The following is a 23,596-nucleotide window of genomic DNA, read 5'->3' as shown; positions in this document are numbered from 1 at the left end:
ACCTAAACACTAGAGAAATGGTTCTCAACCTTCTTGAAACCGTGTCACGGTATTCTTTTTAAGTCAATGCCCTTAGCCGAAGAATTTTCCTCGTAAATCTTGACAGTATTGAAGATTTTATGCATGAATTAACATGTACCTATGAAATTAAATATCGATGAATAAATTCTAGCATAATCATAAGAGTAATAATAGTTTGATTACGTGTGTATATTTGTTAACAAATATAAAAATATGGAAGACAAGGTGGTAACGTCGTCTCCTCGTAATTAAGTGATCCCGGGTTCGATAACCGGGGAGGCACCGGGCAGATCCAGTTCTGATTAGTCTTTTTGTGCATAAAAATGGACTTAAAAAACGAAATATGAGATTGGGATTATGATAGTTGTCAACCAGTTTCATCAGAACGTTTCACAGCTCAGTATAGTTGATACGAGGGCACGGTATCTGGCCCGGTGGTTGAAAAACAATGCACTAGAGTACTTTACCATGTTAACTGGACTAAAGTGCCTCCATAAGCTGACTTTTTCAAATAAAAGCAGTCAGGTAAATGGCCAAAACACGGCCTCTGTTCACGATGTTGAAGGCAAATTACAGCCGATAGATAACTGCATCAAAAAACTGATAAAGGAAATGAACGTTGTGTTTAAATCTTAAAACATTGTTAAAACATTGTACATATCGATACTTTATTATATCAACAAATTAGAGGATCAAACATAATGCTGTTTGGGCTCTCTTCTAGAGTCTAAATGCAGCTCGTTGGAATGAAGCATTCGCTGCGCATGCGGGAACAACAAACTGAAGCAACACGATCCGAGAGGCACGTAAGCGACATGCGACACGTGCATATTGCCGTGTGTCTTCGGTTCGAAAGGTTGCATTGATTACTGAGTGTTGGCTTCCAAGCGACACGTGTTTTGTGTCGCGTGTTGCATGTTTCTTCGGTGTGAATTCTTCATTAGAATTGAAAAAAGGATATAACAATCTGCTGACAACCTGCATGAGCATACGTAAAAATCAATTTCTTAAAAGCACACAGTAGAAGAGAAAAAATAACAGTAATTATGGAGAATTTGCCCACCAGTAGTTGTGTATCGTTCTTCGCATTGTATTTTCTAACCAGTATGCGAGCCTTCAAACAAGTGTGTTAGGTGAACCATTTGTGGTTAATCTTTTTCCACAATCGAGTGACTATATTGTTATTTTTAAAACACAAACAAAGTATTGCTCGAATTACCAATCGTTTCCTCCCCCAATCCTTCATCCGGGCTCTTCTGTTGATGTGGTGCTTTATTACAAGATCTTTGCGTTAAACAACAAAGAGTTGCATTATCTGGATTACGCACGGCTATTTCCCATCAGCATCGGAAGGAGACTGGTGTGTCGTGACCTTTTCGTGTTTTCTTGCGTTCTTGGCATGTCCGCAGGGAAGAGTAAAAGGAGATTCGCGTGCAGAAAGTGACCGGGACACGTGGAGAAGCGTTTATAGTCCGTCCGAAAGGTCAGAGGATCTCTTTAAATTAAGATGTTCCGCTGGCCAACAGTCGGACGGACTTCTATTTTGCCAAGCGGACAGTGCTTTTCCTCTCATGAACTCCGAACGTAACTGTCGATAAGGTCCTCATACAGTTAATTTCTACTGTCGATAGTATTACTAGATCTCTGTAAACCAAAAGCAGGACACGCACGCTGTTCCAAAATATTGGGCCTAACGATTTACAATAAATAATAATTACTGGAAAATGTTAGCAAATCGTGTGCAAGTTACGCATTTTTCAGTTAAAAGTACACACCTGTTCAGATGGAGTGGCACATACCTCAACTGTTCAACCTTATAAAATATGCCACTTTATGTGACCAAGAGTGTTCACAAAGCAACACCTTTATCCAAATTTTGATGCGACCGTCCCAATTTCGGATAGCATATTCCACCCCTTTTTCGGTTATTTTATGACGCTTTTGTACGTCTTGGCAACAATGAGAATGAATGGCGAACTGATGAAATGGTTGATGGTGCAAACCCGGAGCCTCGGCTTCGTAGCACGTGACGATGACTATTCCGTCATGGAGGCTGGCGTAGTTTCCGATAATCCGGAAACGTATTGTACTAAACGTGTACATTAAAATGTTTTGGTGCGCTTATGAATTTAATAAAAATTCCCTTCGGAAACATTTTCGTATAAACTCGACTCAGTTAAATGAACTATTACTCTAACGCGTTTTTGAATGAATTCTTGAGTAGAAGATTCTCAAACTTATCTTCAGTTTCGTGTATACTTTTTCGAGCAGCCAATTTTTCTTGCTTTTCTTGAACTGAAAGACATTATAAATGTGAATAACGTGATGCTCAAAATATATGACATTTATACGTTTTTTTCTCTCCAAATTTCTCGCCGAAACGCCGGGCATGTAGCCCTAAGCAGGATTTTTCTCCTGAGAGGCTGGTATTGTAAAGATGAATATTATGTAGCTACGTTCTATAGGTCTTGCACACTATAAAATATTTCGTAATTACAATTTTTGACCTTCGTTTTAAAAGTTAAGGGAATGAGGGACAATTTCGCACCAGTTACGCATTTATTTCAGTATCGTCCGAATGGGCAGTGCTACTGAGAAAAAAAGCTGGTGTTCAATAAAGTATGAATTTCTCCACATGTTGCAAGTGAAAGTGTTTTTTAAAGTTGATTATTAAGCTAGATACGATGTTTGAAAAATATGATGAATAAGAATTTTTTCTTTTTTCTATGGTGGTACTGAAAATCATAATTTTGGAACAGGCTTTTTCATAAATAATAGAATTATCTCGGCTCTTAAAACAGTAGAATTTATTAATGATAGGATATCATATGCAGTTTTACAGGGTAGGTGGTGTAAAATTATTTTAATAAACATACATGCACCAACGGAAGATAAAGATGATAATACTAAAGATGATTTTTATGCAGAGTTAGAACAGGTCTTTGATAAATTTTCTCAGTATGATATGAAAATTCTGTTAGGTGACTGTAATGCACAGATTGGCAAAGAAGAGACATTTAAACCCACGATTGGTAAAGAAAGTCTTCATGAATTAAGTAATGATAATGGTATAAGATTGATTACTTTTGCAACCTCAAAGAATTTAATTGTGAAAAGTACCACTTTTAAACATAAAAATATCCATAAATATACCTGGTCTTCTCCAGATGGTCAAACTCATAATCAGATAGATCATGTTCTCATTGATAAGAGAAGGCATACTAGTATAATTGACGTTCGTACACATAGAGGTGCTGACTGTGCCAGTGACCATTATTTAGTAATTGCTAAATTAAGAGAAAGACTCTCAGTGATAAATCATAAGCAACAAAATCGAAAAGTTCTAAAATTTGATACAGGAAAGTTTACTGATGAAAGAATTAAGAAAGATTACCAAATTAAACTGTCAAATAGATTTGATGTTTTGCAGGATTTAAATGATGATGAAAATATAAATGAAACAGACGTAAATAAGAATTGGGAGCACATACGTAATGCAATAGAATCAGCAGCTAAAGAAAGTATAGGATACCATAAACCAAGAAAAAGTAAGCCATGGTTTGATAATGAATGTCATAATCTAATAGAAATAAGAAATCAGGCTAGACTTAGGTGGTTAAATAACTCTGATGATACAAATCTAAGCAATTATAATAGAATAAAGCGAGAAGTTTACCGCACGTTTAGAAGTAAAAAAAGAGATTACTTGAAAAGCAAAATTAACGAAATTGAAACAAACAGCAAAAATAAAAATATCAGAGATTTATATAAAGGTGTAAATGAATTTAGAAAAGGGTGGCAACCTAAAGTAAACTTGATAAAAGATAAAGACGGTGATTTTCTAGCTGACCCAAGCGATATTCTAAATAGATGGAAGAACTACTTTAATGACCTTTTAAATGTCCATGTAGGAGATAAATCAGAAGTAAATGAAGTCTACACAGCAGAACCTTTAGTTCCAGAACCTAACTTGACTGAAGTTAAAGATGCTATTAAAAGGCTAAAGAATAACAAAGCACCTGGCATTGATTTAATACCAGCTGAGTTAATTAAATATGGTGGAAATTCATTAATATGTCAAATTCATAAATTAATTTGTTTAATATGGAATAAAGAAGAAATCCCTCAACAGTGGAAAGAATCCATAATTGTTCCTGTGTTTAAAAAAGGTGATAAAATGAACTGCAGTAATTACCGTGGAATTTCTCTACTCTCAACAACATACAAAATATTGTCTAACATTCTTTTAACAAGACTAACCCCATATGCTAATGAAATTATAGGTGATTATCAATGTGGATTTAAACGTAACCGATCAACTACAGATCAAATTTTTCACATCAGACAGACACTTGAAAAAAAGTGGGAATATAATCAAAATGTCCATCAGCTATTCATTGATTTCAAAAAAGCATATGATTTGGTCAAAAGAGATAAATTATATAATATATTAGTAGAGTTTGGAATACCTAAGAAGCTTGTTAGTATGATAAAAATATGCACCAGTGAAACAGAAAGTAAAATTCGTGTGGGTAATAATGTGTCTGACAAATTTACAATTCATGATGGGTTAAAACAAGGAGATGCATTATCTCCATTGCTCTTTAATTTTGCCTTAGAATATGCTGTAAGGAAGGTAAGAGAAACTAAAGAAGGACTAAAATTAAATGGTGTGACTCAGTTGTTAGCATATGCAGATGATGTAGACTTACTGGGGGATGATGTGAATACAATTAAGAATAATGCTAAAATATTTTTCAAAACTGCTAAAGAGATAGGTTTGGAAGTTAACAAAGAGAAAACTAAATATATGCTTACAGGCCGAAACCAAGTGTTAGGTAATAATGAAAATCTAATTATTGATAACAACTCGTTTGAACCAGTTTCCAAATTCAAATACTTAGGAGTAATATTAACAAATGAAAATTATATTAAAGAGGAAATAAAAAGTAGACTTAATTCAGGAAATGCATGTTACTTCTCTCTTCATAAACTTTTGTCTTCTCGTTTAATATCTAAGAAACTAAAAGTTAAAATATACAAAACAGTAATTTTGCCTGTAGTATTATATGGGTGTGAAACTTGGTCCCTTACATTGAAAGAGGAACATAAATTGAGAGTATTTGAAAATAAGATCCTTAGGAAAATATTTGGACCTAAAAGGGATGAGGAGACAGGTGAGTGGAGAAGGTTACATAATTTAGAACTACATAATTTGTACTCGTGTCCAGATATTATTAGAATAATTAAATCAAGAAGACTTAGGTGGGCAGGCCATGTGGCACGAATGGGAGAGGAAAGAGGAGTTTACAGGATTCTTGTTGGGAAACCAGATGGTAAGAGACCTGTAGGAAGGCCAAGACGAAGATGGAGGGACAACGTTGAGATGGACCTAAGGGAAATCGGTAGGGATGGGAAGAGTATATAGATCTTGCTCAAGATAGGGACAGATGGAAGGCCTGTGTTGCTGCAACCATGAACCTTCGGGTTTAAGAAGGCTAGAGAGTTAGTTAGTTTTAAGAATTTTCAGAAACCCATGTATTCCTTATGGGGAATCAACTTAAAGGTACGGCTAATCAAATGGAAGTTTCGACATTTCCATCTGTCAATTACTACTTCAGTCTGTCCTTTTTTCCGTTGATATATTTTTCTATGCCATCGGAAGTTTGATATTCCCAAGAAAACAAATAAAATAATACTTCCATAAGAGCAATGTATTTCTCCTTGCCTCCTACGGCCATCCTGGCAGTGTTGCCAAACCTGATGCACATAAAAGAGCTAAATTTCACCGTAAACTGAGTAAAAACTTTCAAGGAGCTAGATTTACGAAACTGGATAAAGAGCCTCCTGGGGTAATTTTAGGTGTCAAATTAGTGGGGGTGTGGGTGGGGAGGAGGCGCTGTTAATGCCGTTAGCTTTAAAGTGATGGCAATTTATTCTTAGTTTTCACATTCTAGATCCGGCGGCATCACCCATCTCAATAATCCAGCGATGGTCGAATGAAATCGGAAATAAAGCATTCGCGGATAACAATATTACGTCCTCTTCACGTCAGCCAAGGTGCTATATAGAAAAAGTAGCTCGGGATGTAAGATGGGGGTGGGACGACGCAGCCAATATAATAATATCACGTCACGTGCAAAATGTATACTTATGACAGAAGTTGGCTATGTAAACCGGAGCCAGTGGTGGCATCATAGTGGGGCAGGGGACGGGGCCATAGTTCACAGCCAAACGAGTGCACGAAAGAGCCAGATCTGGCTCCAAGAGAGCGAAGCTGGCAACAGTGATCGGCAGCTGTCGAAGAGAGAAGGACCTAGGGGAGATTGTCCCTCTCCCCCTTAAAGACAAAAAATTGTAATCGTGGCCATTGGAAGCTGGGTTTGGATTAACCACTTTGGTTTTTCCCGAGTTCTTCACTGCTTTCATTTGAAAATTTTTATTTTGTCAAAATTTCTGGAGGGGCTGTGACACCATCAGCTCTCCCCTTGCGTACGCCATTGCATCCAGACTAAAATGTAGGACATTCCGGGTAAAGGAGAACGTCGTAACGCCCCCTTACTTTAAAGTGAAAGATTGCTTGCATTCGCACTTGAATCGTATGCTGCAAAAGCATTTCCGGTGCAGAGGGAAAGAAGAACTTCAAGGCCCGTCAGCTGTCACTCAAACCGTAACCTACCCAAACCATTACTTACTCCCTCAAGGCCACCAGTGCCATCCATAAGGCTCCGTGGTGACGTAACTTCTAGTAATAGTGAAAGATGACTCCCCCCTGTCGAAAGGATTACGCAACTGATACCGCGCTAACAATTAGAACGTGCAATTGTGTGCGTGTGGATTCTGACAAGTACTTGTATTGGCGATAGCAATCCTGTACCATAAAAAGTGTCTTCGTGGGTGTCACTCGCGTCAAGGATAGAATTTAGCGCCTCCACTGCTGAAATTTTGGAAATTTGTTTTCGAGGGGAAACTCTTTATCACTATTACAGAAGTTTTACTGACCGCCAACCATTCCATCTGGCGGCTAACCTTGATTGCTATTTTCACCAATGGTCTTGGTGGGTTCTATACTCTGTCTCGCGTATGTCTGGAGCAAGCGAACGAAAACATGTCTCTGCGCAAATAGAGACGCGAGACGACTTCGGCAATGAATAAGTGCAAGGAAACAGTATTGCGTGGAGGGGGGGAGGAGCAGCAGCGTGTACTGTTTCGCTCTGCCCACTCGACCCCGCCTTCTCTGTCGCCATGTCCAAACATTCCGGGGATAGAGTATAGTGGGTCTGCAAGCCCCACTGGAGAATATACCCACCAAGACCAGTGGCGAAACCTCATGTGTTATAATTAATTATAAAATACTGGAACAGTAATATCGGCTGTCCCGTGGCAACGTTGCAAAGCCTAATTTTTGGCTAATCGCGACGATGAGGATGAGTGATGATATGATTAAATTGGTGAAGGGACACTGAAAAGAGCAGTCCTGCCCAGGCTGGGAATCGAACCTGGAACCCCTGGCGTCATAGTGCACTGTGCAAACCATTCCGCCCCAGAGGTCGGCCCTGCGGGTTTGTGTGTTAGAAGACACTCATTTGCTTTCACGAAATTTTTTTCCAGCTTTGATTCCTCTTATATATATATATTTAAAGTAAATCCATTCATTCATCCATTCACATTGCTTCACTTTCAGTTCATGAGGTTTTATGCCATTAAAATCGCTCCATAGAAATCGAGACTCTGTGTAAACATTGTTCGTAAACACTGCTCTGCTGAGTCTTGGACTGCAGGGCAGCGGTCATCATAAAATAAAACCTAGCACGTTAGGGCGTCTTGACTACCATGCGAGAGACCCGTGTTCGATCCCGGCGGTGGAGAACCGGGATTTTTTCCGGCTGTTCTACCAAGCGACTCTCGCGACCACCCAACATCATATAAAGTGGGTACCTAGGGAGTACAGACGGCCTGCCAGGGGCGTGTTGCTGATCACATCACCCCATCTTCGGCCGTGATCAAGAAAAGTGTGGAGCCCTAGCTCCAGATCCTCTAGGCCTCCCCGATGGCGCAGTGGTAGAGTCGTCGCCTTGTAAGCAAGGGGTTCCGGGTTCGATTCCCGGTGGAGGCACATAGTGGTTCGGATCCCACTTTAAACTGTAGGTCCAGTCCCGGTTAGCCTTACTGTGCATAAAGTGGACGTAAAACAACAAATCAATCCAATCAATCAAGCCAGATCCTCTATACGCCTTCGTGGCGTGGTGCAAAGCACAGGGGAGCTCTGTACTTTTATTGTTTTTAAATATCGAGGAACTAATTTTGAATAATTACACTGGTCAACATGAAATTTGTTACAAGGAATGTGAATGATGTTCTACGGTAAGTCGATGTTGCTGAATTCGAAAATGAAATCAGTTTTTTCCTATCGGGCTTAGTTTTCTTTTTACACACTAACCTGCACCTAATGCAATTCTTTAAAATTCTGCCTATTGGGCTGTGGCTTAACCTATATTTACTCTACAGATATTGTTGAATAACAGTCGTTATATGACCATTGAATGACCAGAAGGTTCCTAAGGTCAGGGAGAGCCTCCCCGATGGCGCAGTGGTAGCGTCGTCACCTTGTAATCAAGGGGTCAAGGATTCAATACCCGGTGGAGGCGCATAGTGGTTTGGATTCCACTTTAAACTGTAGGCCCAGTCCCGATTAGCCTTACTGTGCATAAAGTGGACTTAAAACACTAAAGCAACCATCCAACCTAAGGCCAGGGACTTTCCTTCAGTTGAAACACACCAAAATCGTGATTAAGAGAGATATACTGTTTGACCTGTGTTACACTTCTGACAAGTTGCTTAAAAGGATCACGTCACATGTCGTTTGCTGTTCTCATGAATTGGAGGGAACAGGTCACACAATAGACTGTTATTTCTGCCTGACCAAAATAGTTGTAATCACGTCGAAAACAAGGAACACTGTGCAGTACCCACATTTACTATCAGCCATGAGACCTGTATGTCACGATGAAGAATTGCCGGTACCAAAGCCTCCTGAGAGTGTGACTGTGAGCGAAGATGATTGTGGTGACCAACATGGAGAAGAAAGTGTAAGAGCTGAAGAAATGGCCGACCCAATATTTAAAGTGTCCGGTTCATCATTGGAGCCACACTTATTGTCACAAGGGAATCTGAACGATCTTATGGGGATTTAAATATGTCTAAGCAACAGTCTGTACTTTTAGCTTCGCGGCTGAAAGGTTGGAATCTCCTCGCTTGCGATACGAAAGTGGTCTTTTTTTTTCTTCCTGACCGCCATACTATTTTCTCAGAATATTTCTCCCACGAAGGAGACATGGTGTTTTGTAATGACATCTCATCCGTTATGGATTGTCTTGGCCATGAATACAGTTCACACGATTGGCATCTTTTTATCGATTCCATCAAAGTTAGTATGAAAGCTGTACTTCTCCATAATGGAAATAAATTCCCATCACTACCAATTGCTCATGCTGTTAACATGAAGGAGACGTATGAACTAGAAACAGCTTCTGACAAATATCCAATATGAGAAATCAAATGGAACATATGCGGAGATTTCAAGGTAATAGCAATTCTGCTTGGCATGCAGCTTGGGTACACAAAGCACTGCTGCTTCTTATGCGAGTGGGACAGCAGAGACAGAAAAAGTCACTATTGTGGAAAAAAATTGCCTCTTCGCAGTGAATTAGTGCCTGGGCAGAAAATGTGGCGAACACAACTCTTGTTGACCACAAATATGTGTATCTCCCTTCTCTGCACATAAAATTGGGACTCATTAAAAACTCTGTGAAAGCCATGGACAGAACTTCACGTGGATTCATGTACTTGCAACAGAAATTCCCAAGAATCTGCGATGCCAAAATTAAAGAAGGGATATTTGTAGGTCCTCAAATAAGGGAATTGATGAATGACGAGAATTACATTCAACAATTAACAGATGTTGAAAAATGGCATGGTTGTATTTTACAAGTGTATGCAAAAACTTTCTAGCCAACCATAAAGCAGAGAACTATCGCGATATTGTACGTGGACTAATTAGATCATACCAACGTATGGGATGCAACATGTCTCTAAAATTACATTTCTTGAATGATCGCCAGGACTTCTTCCCAACTAAGCTTGGTGCCGTTAGTGACATGAACGGTTTTTACCAAAACATTGCTCTAATGGAAAAACGGTATCAAGGCAAATGGAGTGCCGCAATGCTGTCCTACTGCTGTTGGACCTTACGAAGAGATATTCCTGAGGCAAAGTTTTGTAGGAAATCGGGAAGGAAACATTTTTATGTATGTTTATATACTTTCATGTTACTCATTTACTTCATTACTTCGTACTGACACAGATTTATTACCTGTTGCATTTGTAGCACTTTTGTGAAAGCGAGTCCTTTCGACCAATACATATACGTAGAACATAGGCTGAGGTAGGGAAATACAAAAACCATTTTTACAGGAAACCTGAGCCCGATGGAGAAATTCTGAAATTAGATCTGCATTCAGGTGCTCAGTAACTTTTAGAAACAGCTTGTTTTGTTCTTGTAACATTCAAAAATATTTTTTTTGTACACCAGTGTTATTTTTTACTGTCAGGAACCTAAAGAGAGCACAGGAATGAATGAAATAACTGAAGACTAGGAAAAATATTACAACAATATTTTCTTGCATTTACATATTTTGAAATATATTTGACTGATCTTTTCTACAGGATGACCATAAACTCTCCTGGAGTTTATGCCCATCTTGTAGAAATGGGAGAACTGACGAACAGCACATTTTCGCCACCAGCCTCAACACACTTCCTCAAACGTTTGTGTTTCTTCAAAAGATGAGAACCTGAAACAGACGCTGCACTGGTCATCTTTTGCCGAAGATGATCGAGATCTCGGATTTTCACAGCATACATCTCATATTTCATAATTCCTCACATGGAAAAGTCCATGGGGTTGAGGTCTGGCGACTGCAGTGCCCATTCCACAGGGCCCTTCTTTAGTCGGTGCCACAGCTCACCTGTAATCAGAAAACATCACCACCATTAGTTTTATGGCCACCCTATACACACGTAGCTCGTTGTGGCCACATAGTTATTATCTCTACAGATAATTCACAGTGTGGGTTCGCATTGTTGATGATTGTCGTTTGTTTGCAGGTGTCGCCGACGGCGTGGGCGGATGGAGGCGTTACGGCATCGACCCGGGGGAGTTCTCCAACTTCCTGATGAGGACGTGCGAGAGACTAGTCACAGGCGGCCGCTTCGCCCCAACACAGCCAGCTGGCCTTATCGCTCGAAGCTACTACGAACTGCTCGAGAGCAAGCAGCCGGTCTTAGGTGAGTTGGGGCCACTTCTACAGTCAGAACCAGCGTACAACACAATATCATGTAAATAAGCACGTTAGCAGATGACGCAGACTGTTCTGATTGACCGAATAAAGATTGTAGGGAGAAGAAACGGTGGACAGTGTTCATATTTAAAAAAAATAGTCACTCTAGTTTGGATGAAGAATGGGCATAACTTGGGGCCTGACTTTGGGGTGGCAGCATCGAACTTGGGGCTTAACTTGGTTAGATGGGGGTAGAATCAAAAAGTTTTCTATCCCATAAGAATAGCCTCCAGGACTATTTTGCTAAATATTGTTACATTTGAGAAAACCTAAAAATTACTAATCATTTTGCTCCCCAGGTCCCAGGAGGTTACCAAATGTACCATTAACTTGTAAATTGTAATAAACCTGAAAATGTTTTGCGTTATCAAGTGCCCGCCAAGTTACACCTGTGGGAGGAAGATTAAACACAAATGGTTCACCAATCGAAGGTGTACAGGCTAACAAAGAAAAGTTTGCCGTAGATAATTTGATGAATGATTATGTTAACTGTACCAATTTCGAATTTCTTAATCAAGGTGGTAATTTCAGTGATGCCCGTTGAAAACTTTAACAGTAACAAGCAGGGTGGCACCAGAGTGATCTCCACCAGTTTTCTTATCGCCATTATGTGTATGTGAAATTGTACACTTGGCCACCATTCCATTCAAGAAAATAAAGTTGAATCAAATATTGTCAGTATATTAACATGTCGTTTTCCCTCTTTCCTGTGTCATGTATCAAGATGCTTGATTTGTGTTTTCTCATCTATATTTGTTTTAAATGGGTGCTCACATACCATACCACTCTGTACATGTGAAAAATTGGATTCAGATTTTGAATGGGGTCGTCACTATACCGCGTTTGTTACAACCTGTCCCCTTTCCCGCGCTAGGGAGCGCTCGGCAGTTTCGGTGCCAATGAGAAACGAGGAAAAAATCGTCTGCTGGGCAGCGAGGACCGAATGGAAGCCAGAAGAGAGGCGCTTACGTAGACGCTGTTGCGACGTTGCGTATTTTAATTGGCTGCCTGGCTTTGACTTTCCCCAGCACCGAGAAAAGCCAGGGAGCAACTAGCGCGGGAACCGGGACAGGTTGTAACAAACGCGGTATAAGGCCAGCTCTGGAAACAGGCTGTGTAACCAATGTAGTTTTGTTCTCTGGAATGTAAATAATGAATCAGTGGTTTCACAGCACAAAATGTCTCATTTACATTCCTCGGATTCTACAATGTCTCAGTTGCATTACATTATATTACATACGAGGTGTGGCTAGAAAGAAACCGGACTGTAGCTACAAAATCTTTTATTCGTTATTTTGTACAATACGAACATTATCCCCTTCAAAGTACTCCCCTGTACTATTGGTACACCGCTCCGTACGAATCTTCCATTCCTGGAAACAGTGCTGAAAATCATTTTCTGAGACCATGTTCATGACCTCCGTCGCTTTTCTTTTCACAGGTCCTACAGTCGTAAATCTGGTTCCTTTCAGATCTAATTTGACCTTTGGGAATAAAAAAAAGTCTCACGGAGCGAGATCCGGCGAATAGGGTGGATGTTCTAACACCGGGATCCCATGACTGGCCAAAAAAAGCCTTGATTGACAATGCCGTGTGGGCAGGAGCATTTCCCTGATGAAGAATCCATTACTTGCTTTTCCACAAATCAGGTCGTCATCTTCTTACTCGCTCACAAAGGTTCGTCAGCACCGTAATGAAATAATGTTGGTTGACAGTTTGACCTTCGGGTACCCAATTCGAATCAATTCACCGAAATTTGCAAGGCCGTCCAGGATGCAAGTCATTCACGGTCACTTCTCGTCCCTCTTTAAACCTTTGAAACCCCTCAAACACTTGTGTGCGTGATAAACACTCATCTCTGTACACTTCCTTCAAATAACCATAAGTTTCTGTGCGCGGATTTTCCGAGTTTCATAAGAAACTTCACATTGATACGCTGTTCCACTTTCACACTTAACATTTTTCCGACGGAGCACAGATGTACGGTTCACTTCGTCCACAAGCTACAGTGGAACTGACTGCCACGCACTCTGGGCAATCACACAATTGATAGTCAGGATATCACGCTATACACTCATGCACTGCTTGAGCTTGACGCGTTTGCGATTTGTCGACGGCAATATCAATCCGTTTTTTTTTCTTGCCACACCTCGTACATGTAATGTATCTCTTTTGCTTGTGCTGTATGGGGCTTATAGTATATTGTCCAGCAACAAAAATAAGTGTTTGTTGCAATAAGAAATATATCTTACTGTAGTCTTGTTCATGCAAAATTGATTACGTGCTTTACTACTGTTGCAGCAGCTGCTTATTTTTATGAATGCCACCTGCTATATCTATATTGTGCTGAATTTTGTCTTTGTATACTTGCAGGTAGCAGTACTGCATGCGTTGTAGTGTTGAACCGAGAGACCAACATGGTGTACACTGCCAACATAGGAGATAGTGGGTTTGTGGTTGTGAGGAGAGGAGAGGTGGTCCATCGCTCAGAAGAGCAGCAACACTACTTCAACACACCCTTCCAGCTCTCCCTGCCTCCCCCTGGCCACAGTGGGCTTGTGCTCAGCGACAGGTTAGTATGTTTGGGTTTCTTTGTCTTTTTCATGAGTGGAAGGCTGTTTTTTTTTTGTTTTTTTTACATAATAACTCGCGTTTATTATTGTGTCCATCTCTGTTAATGTCAGTAACATTTACCTTGAATACATGAAGAACATCTCTCCTGGAAGATGGGTAGGTAGGCATCGCCAAGAATGGGAAATCCCAGTCAGCAGACCTAAACCCTTTGGACTTCTTCACATGGGGATTCATCAAACTGAGGTTTACAGACATAAGCCCAATGAACTAATGAAGTGATATATTCATATGAAGACAATGATAGATCTTACAGTCTACACCACTAGAGGATGGTGTGTGTTTTGAAATAAGTGTAAGTCATGCAAAGTTATGTAGGACTGCAGTAGATATCCTTCCATTCATTCATGGACGTTTGAGTGTGGTGCATGTATTGAGTAACACTTTTTTTATAACCTCCCTTCATTGAAATAGATATTGACTTTAGGGACACTCTGTATATTAAAATTTTGTATGTTCCATGGTGTGTAGAAGGGGAGGAGGAGAAAAAATATCAACATTTAGCATTTGTAACATTGCAATTTCGGTCAGGCATATTATTTTCTTGTTACCGACTTCATAAACTAGTAATCACTTTATTCATTGTATTAAAATTTATTATGTTGCATTTATTGATCTATTCCAAAATTTCTGAGTCTTAAATGTTACCATTTCTGCAAACATGACCTGCGTATATGGGAAAAGGGGAAAATGCATGTTTTGAGTACTTTATTGACACTTTTTATTAGGGCTGAGCCGATACCACTTTGAACCGATACCAATGCCAATACTCTCACCAATACCCACCGATACCGATATAATTCCAAAATTAAAATAACAAAGGTATTATATTATATATACACACATATACATACATATAATATGTGTGTGTGTGTATTTATTATTTCATTTTATACGTATACATTTCTGACGAGGGGCGATTAATAAATTAACCCACCAAACCATGCTCTGTTGCAACAATGCATCTCAACTTTACGTTTTTTTAAGTGACAATCGATCAGATGTTTCAAATATTAGAGAAATATTAAGTGAAGCTAAGAGCAAGGCAGTCAGTCGTGTGGTCGTCGTCCTCCTCTCCCCCAATGTTGAAAAATGAGATCATGCCTCTTCAAGCTCCTCTAAAACTAAAGGATCTTCCCGAACTAACATTAAATCATCTGTGAACACAAGAATAAGTAGCGATTTACCAGCCCTGGACACGACGTCTAAAACTAACAGTAAAACTGTAATGTAATTTTGTCCTTTAACAAAGATGATAATAATTAGTAAACAAAATGTAAGGGGAGAATGAAAATTTACCAGTTTCTTGCTTCTGTGTCAGGCAATTGACTTCAGTACAGTGATATTCCGAAGTGACTTTGCTTTCGATATACTTTCGGCAAATGATTTCTAAGAAAAATTAAATGCATAGTTCTATCGCTTGGCGTGGGAGGAAATCCAAACCCATCATTACACTTTCTAGAAACTAACTGCCGTCATCTGTTGTTCAAAGAAAATTGTTCCCCTGCCATGTTTCTTGTGCCGAAACATGCCTGCTGAAACCCAGTCGGGACAAACGAAAGTCTAAAGTTGGAAAGGAAAAGGGGGATTAGCCCAGGTATTTGAATTTCCAGGAAAATGCTGTGTACTATGTCTGAGACGCATCCACCACTTTCATGGGCGATGACCTTTTTGACTGTGGGAGGTCACTAAAGAGAGGGATGTCCTCAAACACTAAAGAAAGTGGAGGGATTACCAACAGGTGCATCGTTGACTTTCGGGACCTCATTGGGTTTATTGTTACAAGAGACTGCATCTGTACGAACAAAGCCTGGTAGACTTTGAAGAGAACTAAACAGAAGCAGCGAACTCTTATGGGGATAATTTCACCTCACACTTGATTTGCAAGATACTTGACCGCGGTTCTTATCTGCGTACAGATCTTTGTGTCATGCACTTGCTGTTCCCGGAAACTAGAGTACAGGTTTGTTTAACAAATGCACAACTATTTTTAATTTTTTTCAAAACCAATGGTAAGTTGGAAAAGGTGAAGGAAACTTTGAAATGGGAAAAGACAATTGGTTTTGGCCACGCCTCTAGTGACTCAAAAACAATGGCATCGGCTAGTATCAGTGCAAAAATATCAACCAATACTTACTGATACCGATACATCGGTATCGGCTCAGCCCTACTTTTTATGTTTGATTTTTATTATTGTTTGATCTGTGATGGTATCCAAGGACTAAGTCAAAAATAGAATTGTTACGCGTACTTGGAGAATGAGTGTCACTAATTATGGGTGTAAAATTGTAATGTCATTAACCTTAAGCACCTTGTATACAATCAAATGAATCATGAACAAGTCATTGAATTGAAAGCTTGAAAGGAAATGACGTCTGAGACGATGCCATTTTTCTCATTGGATCTAAGGTTGTGTCCAAGAATTTGTAATTAGGATTGGTTCTAAATAACACCATCCAAACCTGACTGTCTACCAATCAGAGCACATGCTATTCTGTGGTGAAGAGAAATCATCAAAGCAACACGGGAAGTGGAAACACGTGTTTGACTTGCGAGAATGGAAGAGGAGCGATGGAACATTCTGTGTTTATTTAATCTCAATTATACAAAAAAAGAATAATGAATATTTCTGCAGCAGTGAAAGTGATGATGAAATATATTCAACAGTATGACAACCAACCGTAAATCATAATATTCTATGTTGATCTTAAATTGAAGTTTAGATAGATACAATGAAAAACAACTATCTGTGTATCTGTGAAAATGAGATTTTTAGAAAATTATTTAGTTCTGTTCGCACTGTTTTCCTAGTGTCTCAGGTTACATTTAGACTATTATTATTATTTCGAGCTTCTAATATGTCCTACTTCTTCCTTTGAAAATAAAATTATTCTTTCTTATGGCTAATCGCTGTACATGTGCAATTTCAGAACGTCCAAGATTTCCTGTTCAACAACTTTCAATCGTCAGTTTTAAACATTAAATTCAATGACTTGTTCGTGATTAATTTGATGATGTACAAACAGGTTTAGGCTGTAATTTGTCCGTATGTTTTAATTGTTACTATTTTTGTGTTCATGACTGCCATTCGAGATTTTTTACCCTTGATTTTGTGTTTTGGTGGGGGATACATTAGGACTTGCCAAGAGGAAATAGATGTTTTTAGTTCAATTAAATATAGGACACAGTTTTTATATTTTTCCCAATCTAGTAATAACTATTATTTTACTGACAAAGTAACCCACTTATGAAAGTGTTCCTTTGCCACCTGCTTTCTGTAACTGGTTGGATGATGACCCACCTCTGCTGAGGCATGTGTGAGGCCGGCAGTTTGTAAGTAGGCCTTGGCCATACTTACCAACTGCTGTTGTGCTGTGTTGTTATTATTGTTATTCAGTATTGTGTGAGTTAACATACTTTTATAGTCATTGAATATGATGTGTGATTTCCACGTTTCTTTCCAGACCCGAGTCAGCGAATACGACGAACTTCAGGGTGGAAAATGGTGATGTGATATTACTTGCCACCGACGGAGTGTTCGACAATATTCCAGACCAACTGCTGCTCACGGAGCTGACCAAAGTTGAAGGGGAGAGAGACCCAATCAAAATTCAACACGTGGCCAACTCTATCGCTTGGATGGCAAGGAATTTAGCATTTGATGCTAATTTTATGTCTCCATTCGCTCAGAATGCTCGTGAAAATGGCATAGATGCAATTGGTAAGTTTCATTTTTCTTCCTTTTTTTTAAAAAAAAATTGTATTGGTATGTGAGTCTGCTTTCATCAGCAATGATACAACATTACAGCTGACTCACTAATCCATCCACAGTGCATCAAAATATTCAGTGTTATCATGTTTAGTTGAATGCTGAACATGCTTAGCTTCATCACAAGAACACACTGCAAAAGAAGGTATGCAAACAAATTCAACAAAAGGTGTTTTGCACAGAAGCATGATATCATTTGTGACGGTATGACTTCAGAGGTGGAAAATGGTCACTACAGTCAGTAAAAGTCAGCTTTTTCATCTTAAGTCAGTATTTTTTGTTTTTATGACTGCAATTTGTGATTTTTTTGTGCTGAAAATTGGGGAATACATTATGATTTCCTAGTGAAACACAAACTTAGGAATGGTGGTGATGAATTTTGTTTATACAACACAAAAACAGCATAAGAAAAAGGTACTAAAATTGGTCCCTAACTTTTGCCCCCATCTGGGGAGATATCATCTGTGATTTCCAGATAATAACATCATGGGTTCAATATGGCACATGCAAAAACTATTGTAGTACAAAAGGGTTTGATAACTTCTTTTTTTTTTCCCACAAAATAACAGTAAAATAAAGGCAAGTTATACTTTAAAATAATTATATTTTGCTCTCATAATGTACAGAATAATTGTAAAGTCTGTGAAAGGGTTTTTAAAAATCGGAAAATGTAACGATTCATAAACATGTGATAAATCATATACCAAGTGAAAGACTAACTCCTCAACAGATTTTTTTTATGGTGCTCCTGCATTTCCAGCAACTTATATGTGTCTGGCTACCTCAACCAGGAGTTGCCACGTCATTGTGGCATGTGGCAACCACTGGCCAGGCACTACTCTGCTTACTACCAATGTCACTGCACTTGACCCCTTGCAATTTTATCTTGTGGGGGGTTACATCAAGGGTGACATCTGTGTATCACCCATAGCACAGAACTTGGAAAATCTGGTACACTTAATCGCTGCTGCCATTAGCACAGTCACTCCTGATATGCTGGGCTGAAGGTGGGCAGGAATGGACTACAGACTAGATGTATCGTGTGTAATAAAGGGTGGACATATTGAACAATTGTAAGGAAAAAAAAAGTTCTTAGAATTTTGTCTTTCACTTGGTATATGTTCATTACATGTAATTGAACCATTTAATTATATTGATTTTTTGATATTATAATTACCTTTTGTTTCTTTGTTTATGTATGTATGTATGTATGTATGTATGTATGTATGTATGTGTAATATATATATATATATATATATATATATATATATATATATGTGTGTGTGTATGTATGTATGTATGTGTATGTATGTATGTTTGTATATATATGTATGTATGTATATATATGTGTATTCAACTAAACATGAAAACACTGAATATTTTGATGCACTGTGGATGGATTAGTGAGTCAGCTGTAATGTTGTATCATTGCTGATGAAAGCAGATATATATATATATATATATATATATATATATATATATATATATATATATATATATATATATATATATATATATATATATATATATATATATATATATATATATGTATGTATGTATGTGCATCGTGTATATATATATATATGTGTGTGGGGGGTGGGGGGGTGTGTGGGGGTGTGTGTGTGTGTGTAAATGTATGATATAATGTCTTTTAATGACACTCCACTTCTTTGAAATGTTAATTTGTAGATCAGTAATTAGTCAGTATTTGGTCAGATTCAATAAATTTGATGCTTGACTAGTTTCCACCCGTTAGGAGAAACGTTTCACCCTTAAGGATTGAAGACACCAGTTGACAAAAGGCTTGTTCACCCAATGTTACTTGTATTGAGTTGCTATAGTGAGGTGGTTCCTTGGTCAATGTCTGATACTGTTCCACTTAGGGTCTGCTTATGTTGTGAGCTGTAGTATGATGTAATGAATGTAGTTTGTGGGATAGATTTAGTTTTGTTTTGAAAGTTTATAGAGCTCCGACTTTTGGTACGAGGCTCTTGGATTTGACTCGTGTGAGAGGGCCAACATTTGGATACTGACTCAGCTGTGTGAGGACAATTTGTGATCTACTTTAGAAGACAAAAGTGTGGACTCTGGTCTAGAAAGCTGTTTGGCTGTTGACAAGAGCCTCAAAAAGGGTATTGATCTATGAAGTTTAGTTTCATTGTGAGGTTGGATTATTGATCAACTCTGTTCTTATCTTGCAAGTATTTAGTGCATATCATTTAATTTAAAAAAAAAAACTAAAATTGGATACAAAGGTAATGTAATGTGTAAGTAACATAACTTACAAGCAACATGCCAAGAAGTTTATTTTTCAGTAGTTGCATTGATATGTTACTTAAATTATATTGCTAACAGTAACACATTACTTTTTCTAAGTAAAAATTGAGAGTTGCTCACTTTATTCTCTACACACACCCCCAACACCCTCTCAAATTTTCAGAAACACCCCTAAAATTTTTCACTGTGTGTGTGTGCAACACATACGAGGGTGGATCATTAAGTATCGCACAATTTTTTAAGACAGAAGTTTAGTAGGTAAGACAACATAAATTATACAAATGAAACTACATCTTTTTAGCTACTTTTCGACATAAAAGCTAAGTCTTTCAACACATTTTTTTATGAAAAAGTCATATTCTGGCCTCGTTAGGTGTTATTTACTAACTATCTAGTCTGGAGAATTTACTTGATGTCTTTCCACATTTATATTATCTGTGTAAAAATATTGTGCAACTAACAGTGCATTAATTTTTTCATACTTATGTACGAGGCACATGTAAAAAAAAAGGGCCGATAATTTTTTACTTGGGACTGGCAACACTGACGAAGCTGCGCCTGCATGGAAACATGCTTTAGTATTCTGTGCCTGCAACAGAGGTATATTTCTCAGTGTGGAGGTGCGTACGTGCAAGTAGCAGGAACTTGAAATGGCTGCTGTAATAGAAAATCCCGCCAAATGTGTTTTGGAACCAAAAAAAGGGCCGATTGGTTATTACAGAGAATAAAATGAAGCGAGAAAATTTTTATTTTGATGCTATAGAAGTGCATACCCTGGCTATTTTTCTACATGGTCACCATTATGCTCCAAGCATTTTTGGTACTGTGGAACAAGTTTACATAGACCCTCTGTAGAAATCTGCCACCTGGGATCTCAGCCAGACGAGAACTGATGTCTTGAGAACTTCACTATCATCAAAACGTTGCAAAGCAAGCCAGTTTTTGAGGTGAAGGAACAGAAAGTAATCACTTGGTGTAAGATTGGGTTGCTGCAACAGTACGGTCAGCTGTGTGTGGGTGGGCATTGTTATGAATAAGCAGAATTCCAGACCGTAACAATCCTCTTCGCCAGTTTTGGATGGCACGTCGTAGATTAGACAGTGTTTGGCAATACATGACTGTGATGGTCCCGTTTCCAGGAATTTCACAAGGATTACACCTTTTTGGTCTCAAAACATGGTACGGTTCCCATGATTTGGCGGGATTTTCTATTACAGCAGCCATTTCAACTTCCTACTACTTGCACGTATGCACCTCCACACTGATAAATTTACGTCTGTTGCAGGCACAGAATACTAAAGCATGCCTACGTGCACGTGCAGCTTTGTCAGTGTTGCCAGTCCAAAGTAAAAAATTATCGGCCCTTTTTTTTTTTTTTTGGACTTGCTTCATTCTTAAATACACAGGAAAATGCTGAAAATTTCTACATTAATTTTAATATGCATTTTCTTATTTCTTCACAAGCATGGAAAATATATTGCAAGTCAAACACTGTCTTCACAGTTGGTGTTACTACCACCACAGAAATTGACTTTGACATGTTACAAAGATTTTGGAAGCATTTTGGCTGTTGACTTGATGTGTTCTGCATTGTGGAGAATTCACATCAAATTGTTGTAATGCTGCATTCAAGTGGTGACTCTCTCAAGCACAAGCAGTCACATCCTAAATGGTCAATATGTTAATCAATAACCATTTTTATGATGTCAAAGGTGAATCCCAGCCAATTACTGAACAAACTGAAGTAACAAAGGGAAGGAACACCCTATTTAAATTTCAAAACATTGCACTTTATTAGAGCATCAAACTAGAGACTCAAAATGTTATAAATAATTTCTCCTGTGGTGTGTAGCTCGTTGCAAGAACAGATGAGCTAAAGATAAAACGAGCCAGTCCGAGTGACATGCAAGTGACACACATGTATAGCATGTCGGTGTCGCTTTGGGTTTCAAGGTTTCATTTAAGTCTGAAAGCTCCTTTACATATGGAGTGCATATTGAACATTTCTGATGCTTGTAATTTTAAAACTTTTCTATGAATGCTTTCACTTTGTAATTTTGCTAAAAGTAACTTGAGTTTTCCCTTTCATACGTACTATCTGTTGAGTAAAATTTGAATAACAATACATCTATATTGAAATTATGATCATCCTTTTGACCAGCACTGTACAAACAACAGCCAGCAAACATCTCAACATAAGAGCCGATTATGAAGAGACAAGAAACTCAGAAAAATTAAATGGTTGGTACAATATTTGGTAAAAGTGCCAAGTTTAATAAATTATAAAACGTTGAGAATGTACGATGATCCCTTTTATTAAATATATAAGCAAAACAACCTGTACTGTAAACTACACATCTTGTAGTTGTTATACTGTCACATCTATTTTATCTATTGCAGGAGGAAAACCAGATGATATTACGGTCCTACTAGCAACAATCGCTATGTGAGGAAATGCCAAGTGTACGTGTAGTGCTGTTTAGATTCAAGAACAAATGGTTATGTCAAAGGATGTGACTTTCATTAAGACTGTGCTAGTGCTTGTGTTAAATGACCACAGCATGGATTATTTTCGTGGCAATTGTGATCGTATCTCTCACAGTAAAGTCATGGAGCCATATCACATATGTAAAGCAAGCTCATGTAGAACATTGTATACATCCATACTTTTCAGTTTGAAGTATAGTGTTATCGTATTATGCAATAAGTGGTTATTTGCCTTTGCTTCCGATTGGTCAGTGACTGCCAGTCATTTCTTTTCAGATGCTGAGCGTAAAACAATAGGAATTATGACTTACGGAAGTTTTTCTTACATACTTGAGGTACTATCTTGCAGAGTTCGAAAGTAATAAGTTGATTGAAATACTGTTGCAAGTAAGAGATACTCTTGTGAACAATGTTACTCTGTTACTTTGTCAAGTAATGAGGATCAAAATTAACAGTTCCTTTGTACAGTTACTTTTCTTTGATTGTGTATTGAATAAAAGTTTGTATTACCTTGAATTTTCTTAACTCTATATTCTTATATTTGAAACATATGAGGTTATTTATACTTAGATGAAAATTAATTTTTATTTTACATTATCAGTATAAAAAAGAACAGCTGGCTTGTTCATGCAAGGAACTTGTACAAGTTATCACTTTCCTAGAATAAAGTAACTGTACAAGCAACCGTTAAATGGTAACTGTAACAGAGTTGCATTTCAAAATAAGTAACTGTAACGATAACTGAGTTACATTTTGAGTGAAATAATCATAACTCAGTTACTTTTTAAAAATAACTATCAAAAGACCACTGTGTTATTTTAATTTTTTTAAAAGTTTGAAGTGAGTGATAATTGCGATGCCATTCAACACAGAGCAGTGTCAGTTCATTCATCAAAATTTGGACATTTTTCCAACATTCTAATCACATTGCTTCTCAGGGAAAACAGAATATAATACAAGATCATCTTGTACTAGATAAAGCAATGGGTTTTGTTAATAAAAAAATGAGCGG

The 23,596-nt window shown here is 38.2% G+C and overlaps 1 protein-coding gene across 1 annotated transcript in view; it reads left to right on the top strand.

Annotated features, from left to right (window-relative positions):
* The window catches only part of LOC145988594 (protein phosphatase PTC7 homolog), an 89,318-nt gene extending 66,522 nt beyond the window's left edge, over nucleotides 1-22,796 (top strand). The window contains exons 2-5 of the mRNA XM_083123583.1: nucleotides 11,188-11,367; nucleotides 13,794-13,992; nucleotides 17,516-17,772; nucleotides 22,498-22,796. Of these exons, the coding sequence (XP_082979709.1) occupies nucleotides 11,188-11,367; nucleotides 13,794-13,992; nucleotides 17,516-17,772; nucleotides 22,498-22,547 (686 nt within the window). The 3' untranslated portion in view covers nucleotides 22,548-22,796. The remainder of the gene's footprint in view (nucleotides 1-11,187; nucleotides 11,368-13,793; nucleotides 13,993-17,515; nucleotides 17,773-22,497) is intronic.
* Nucleotides 22,797-23,596: the final 800 nt, after the last annotated feature.

The sequence above is a fragment of the Lepisma saccharinum genome, chromosome 6 (genome assembly GCF_977018435.1).
Source record: "Lepisma saccharinum chromosome 6, izLepSacc3.1, whole genome shotgun sequence".
Classification (NCBI taxonomy): domain Eukaryota; kingdom Metazoa; phylum Arthropoda; class Insecta; order Zygentoma; family Lepismatidae; genus Lepisma; species Lepisma saccharinum.
This window is presented reverse-complemented; position numbering and strand designations above follow the sequence as displayed.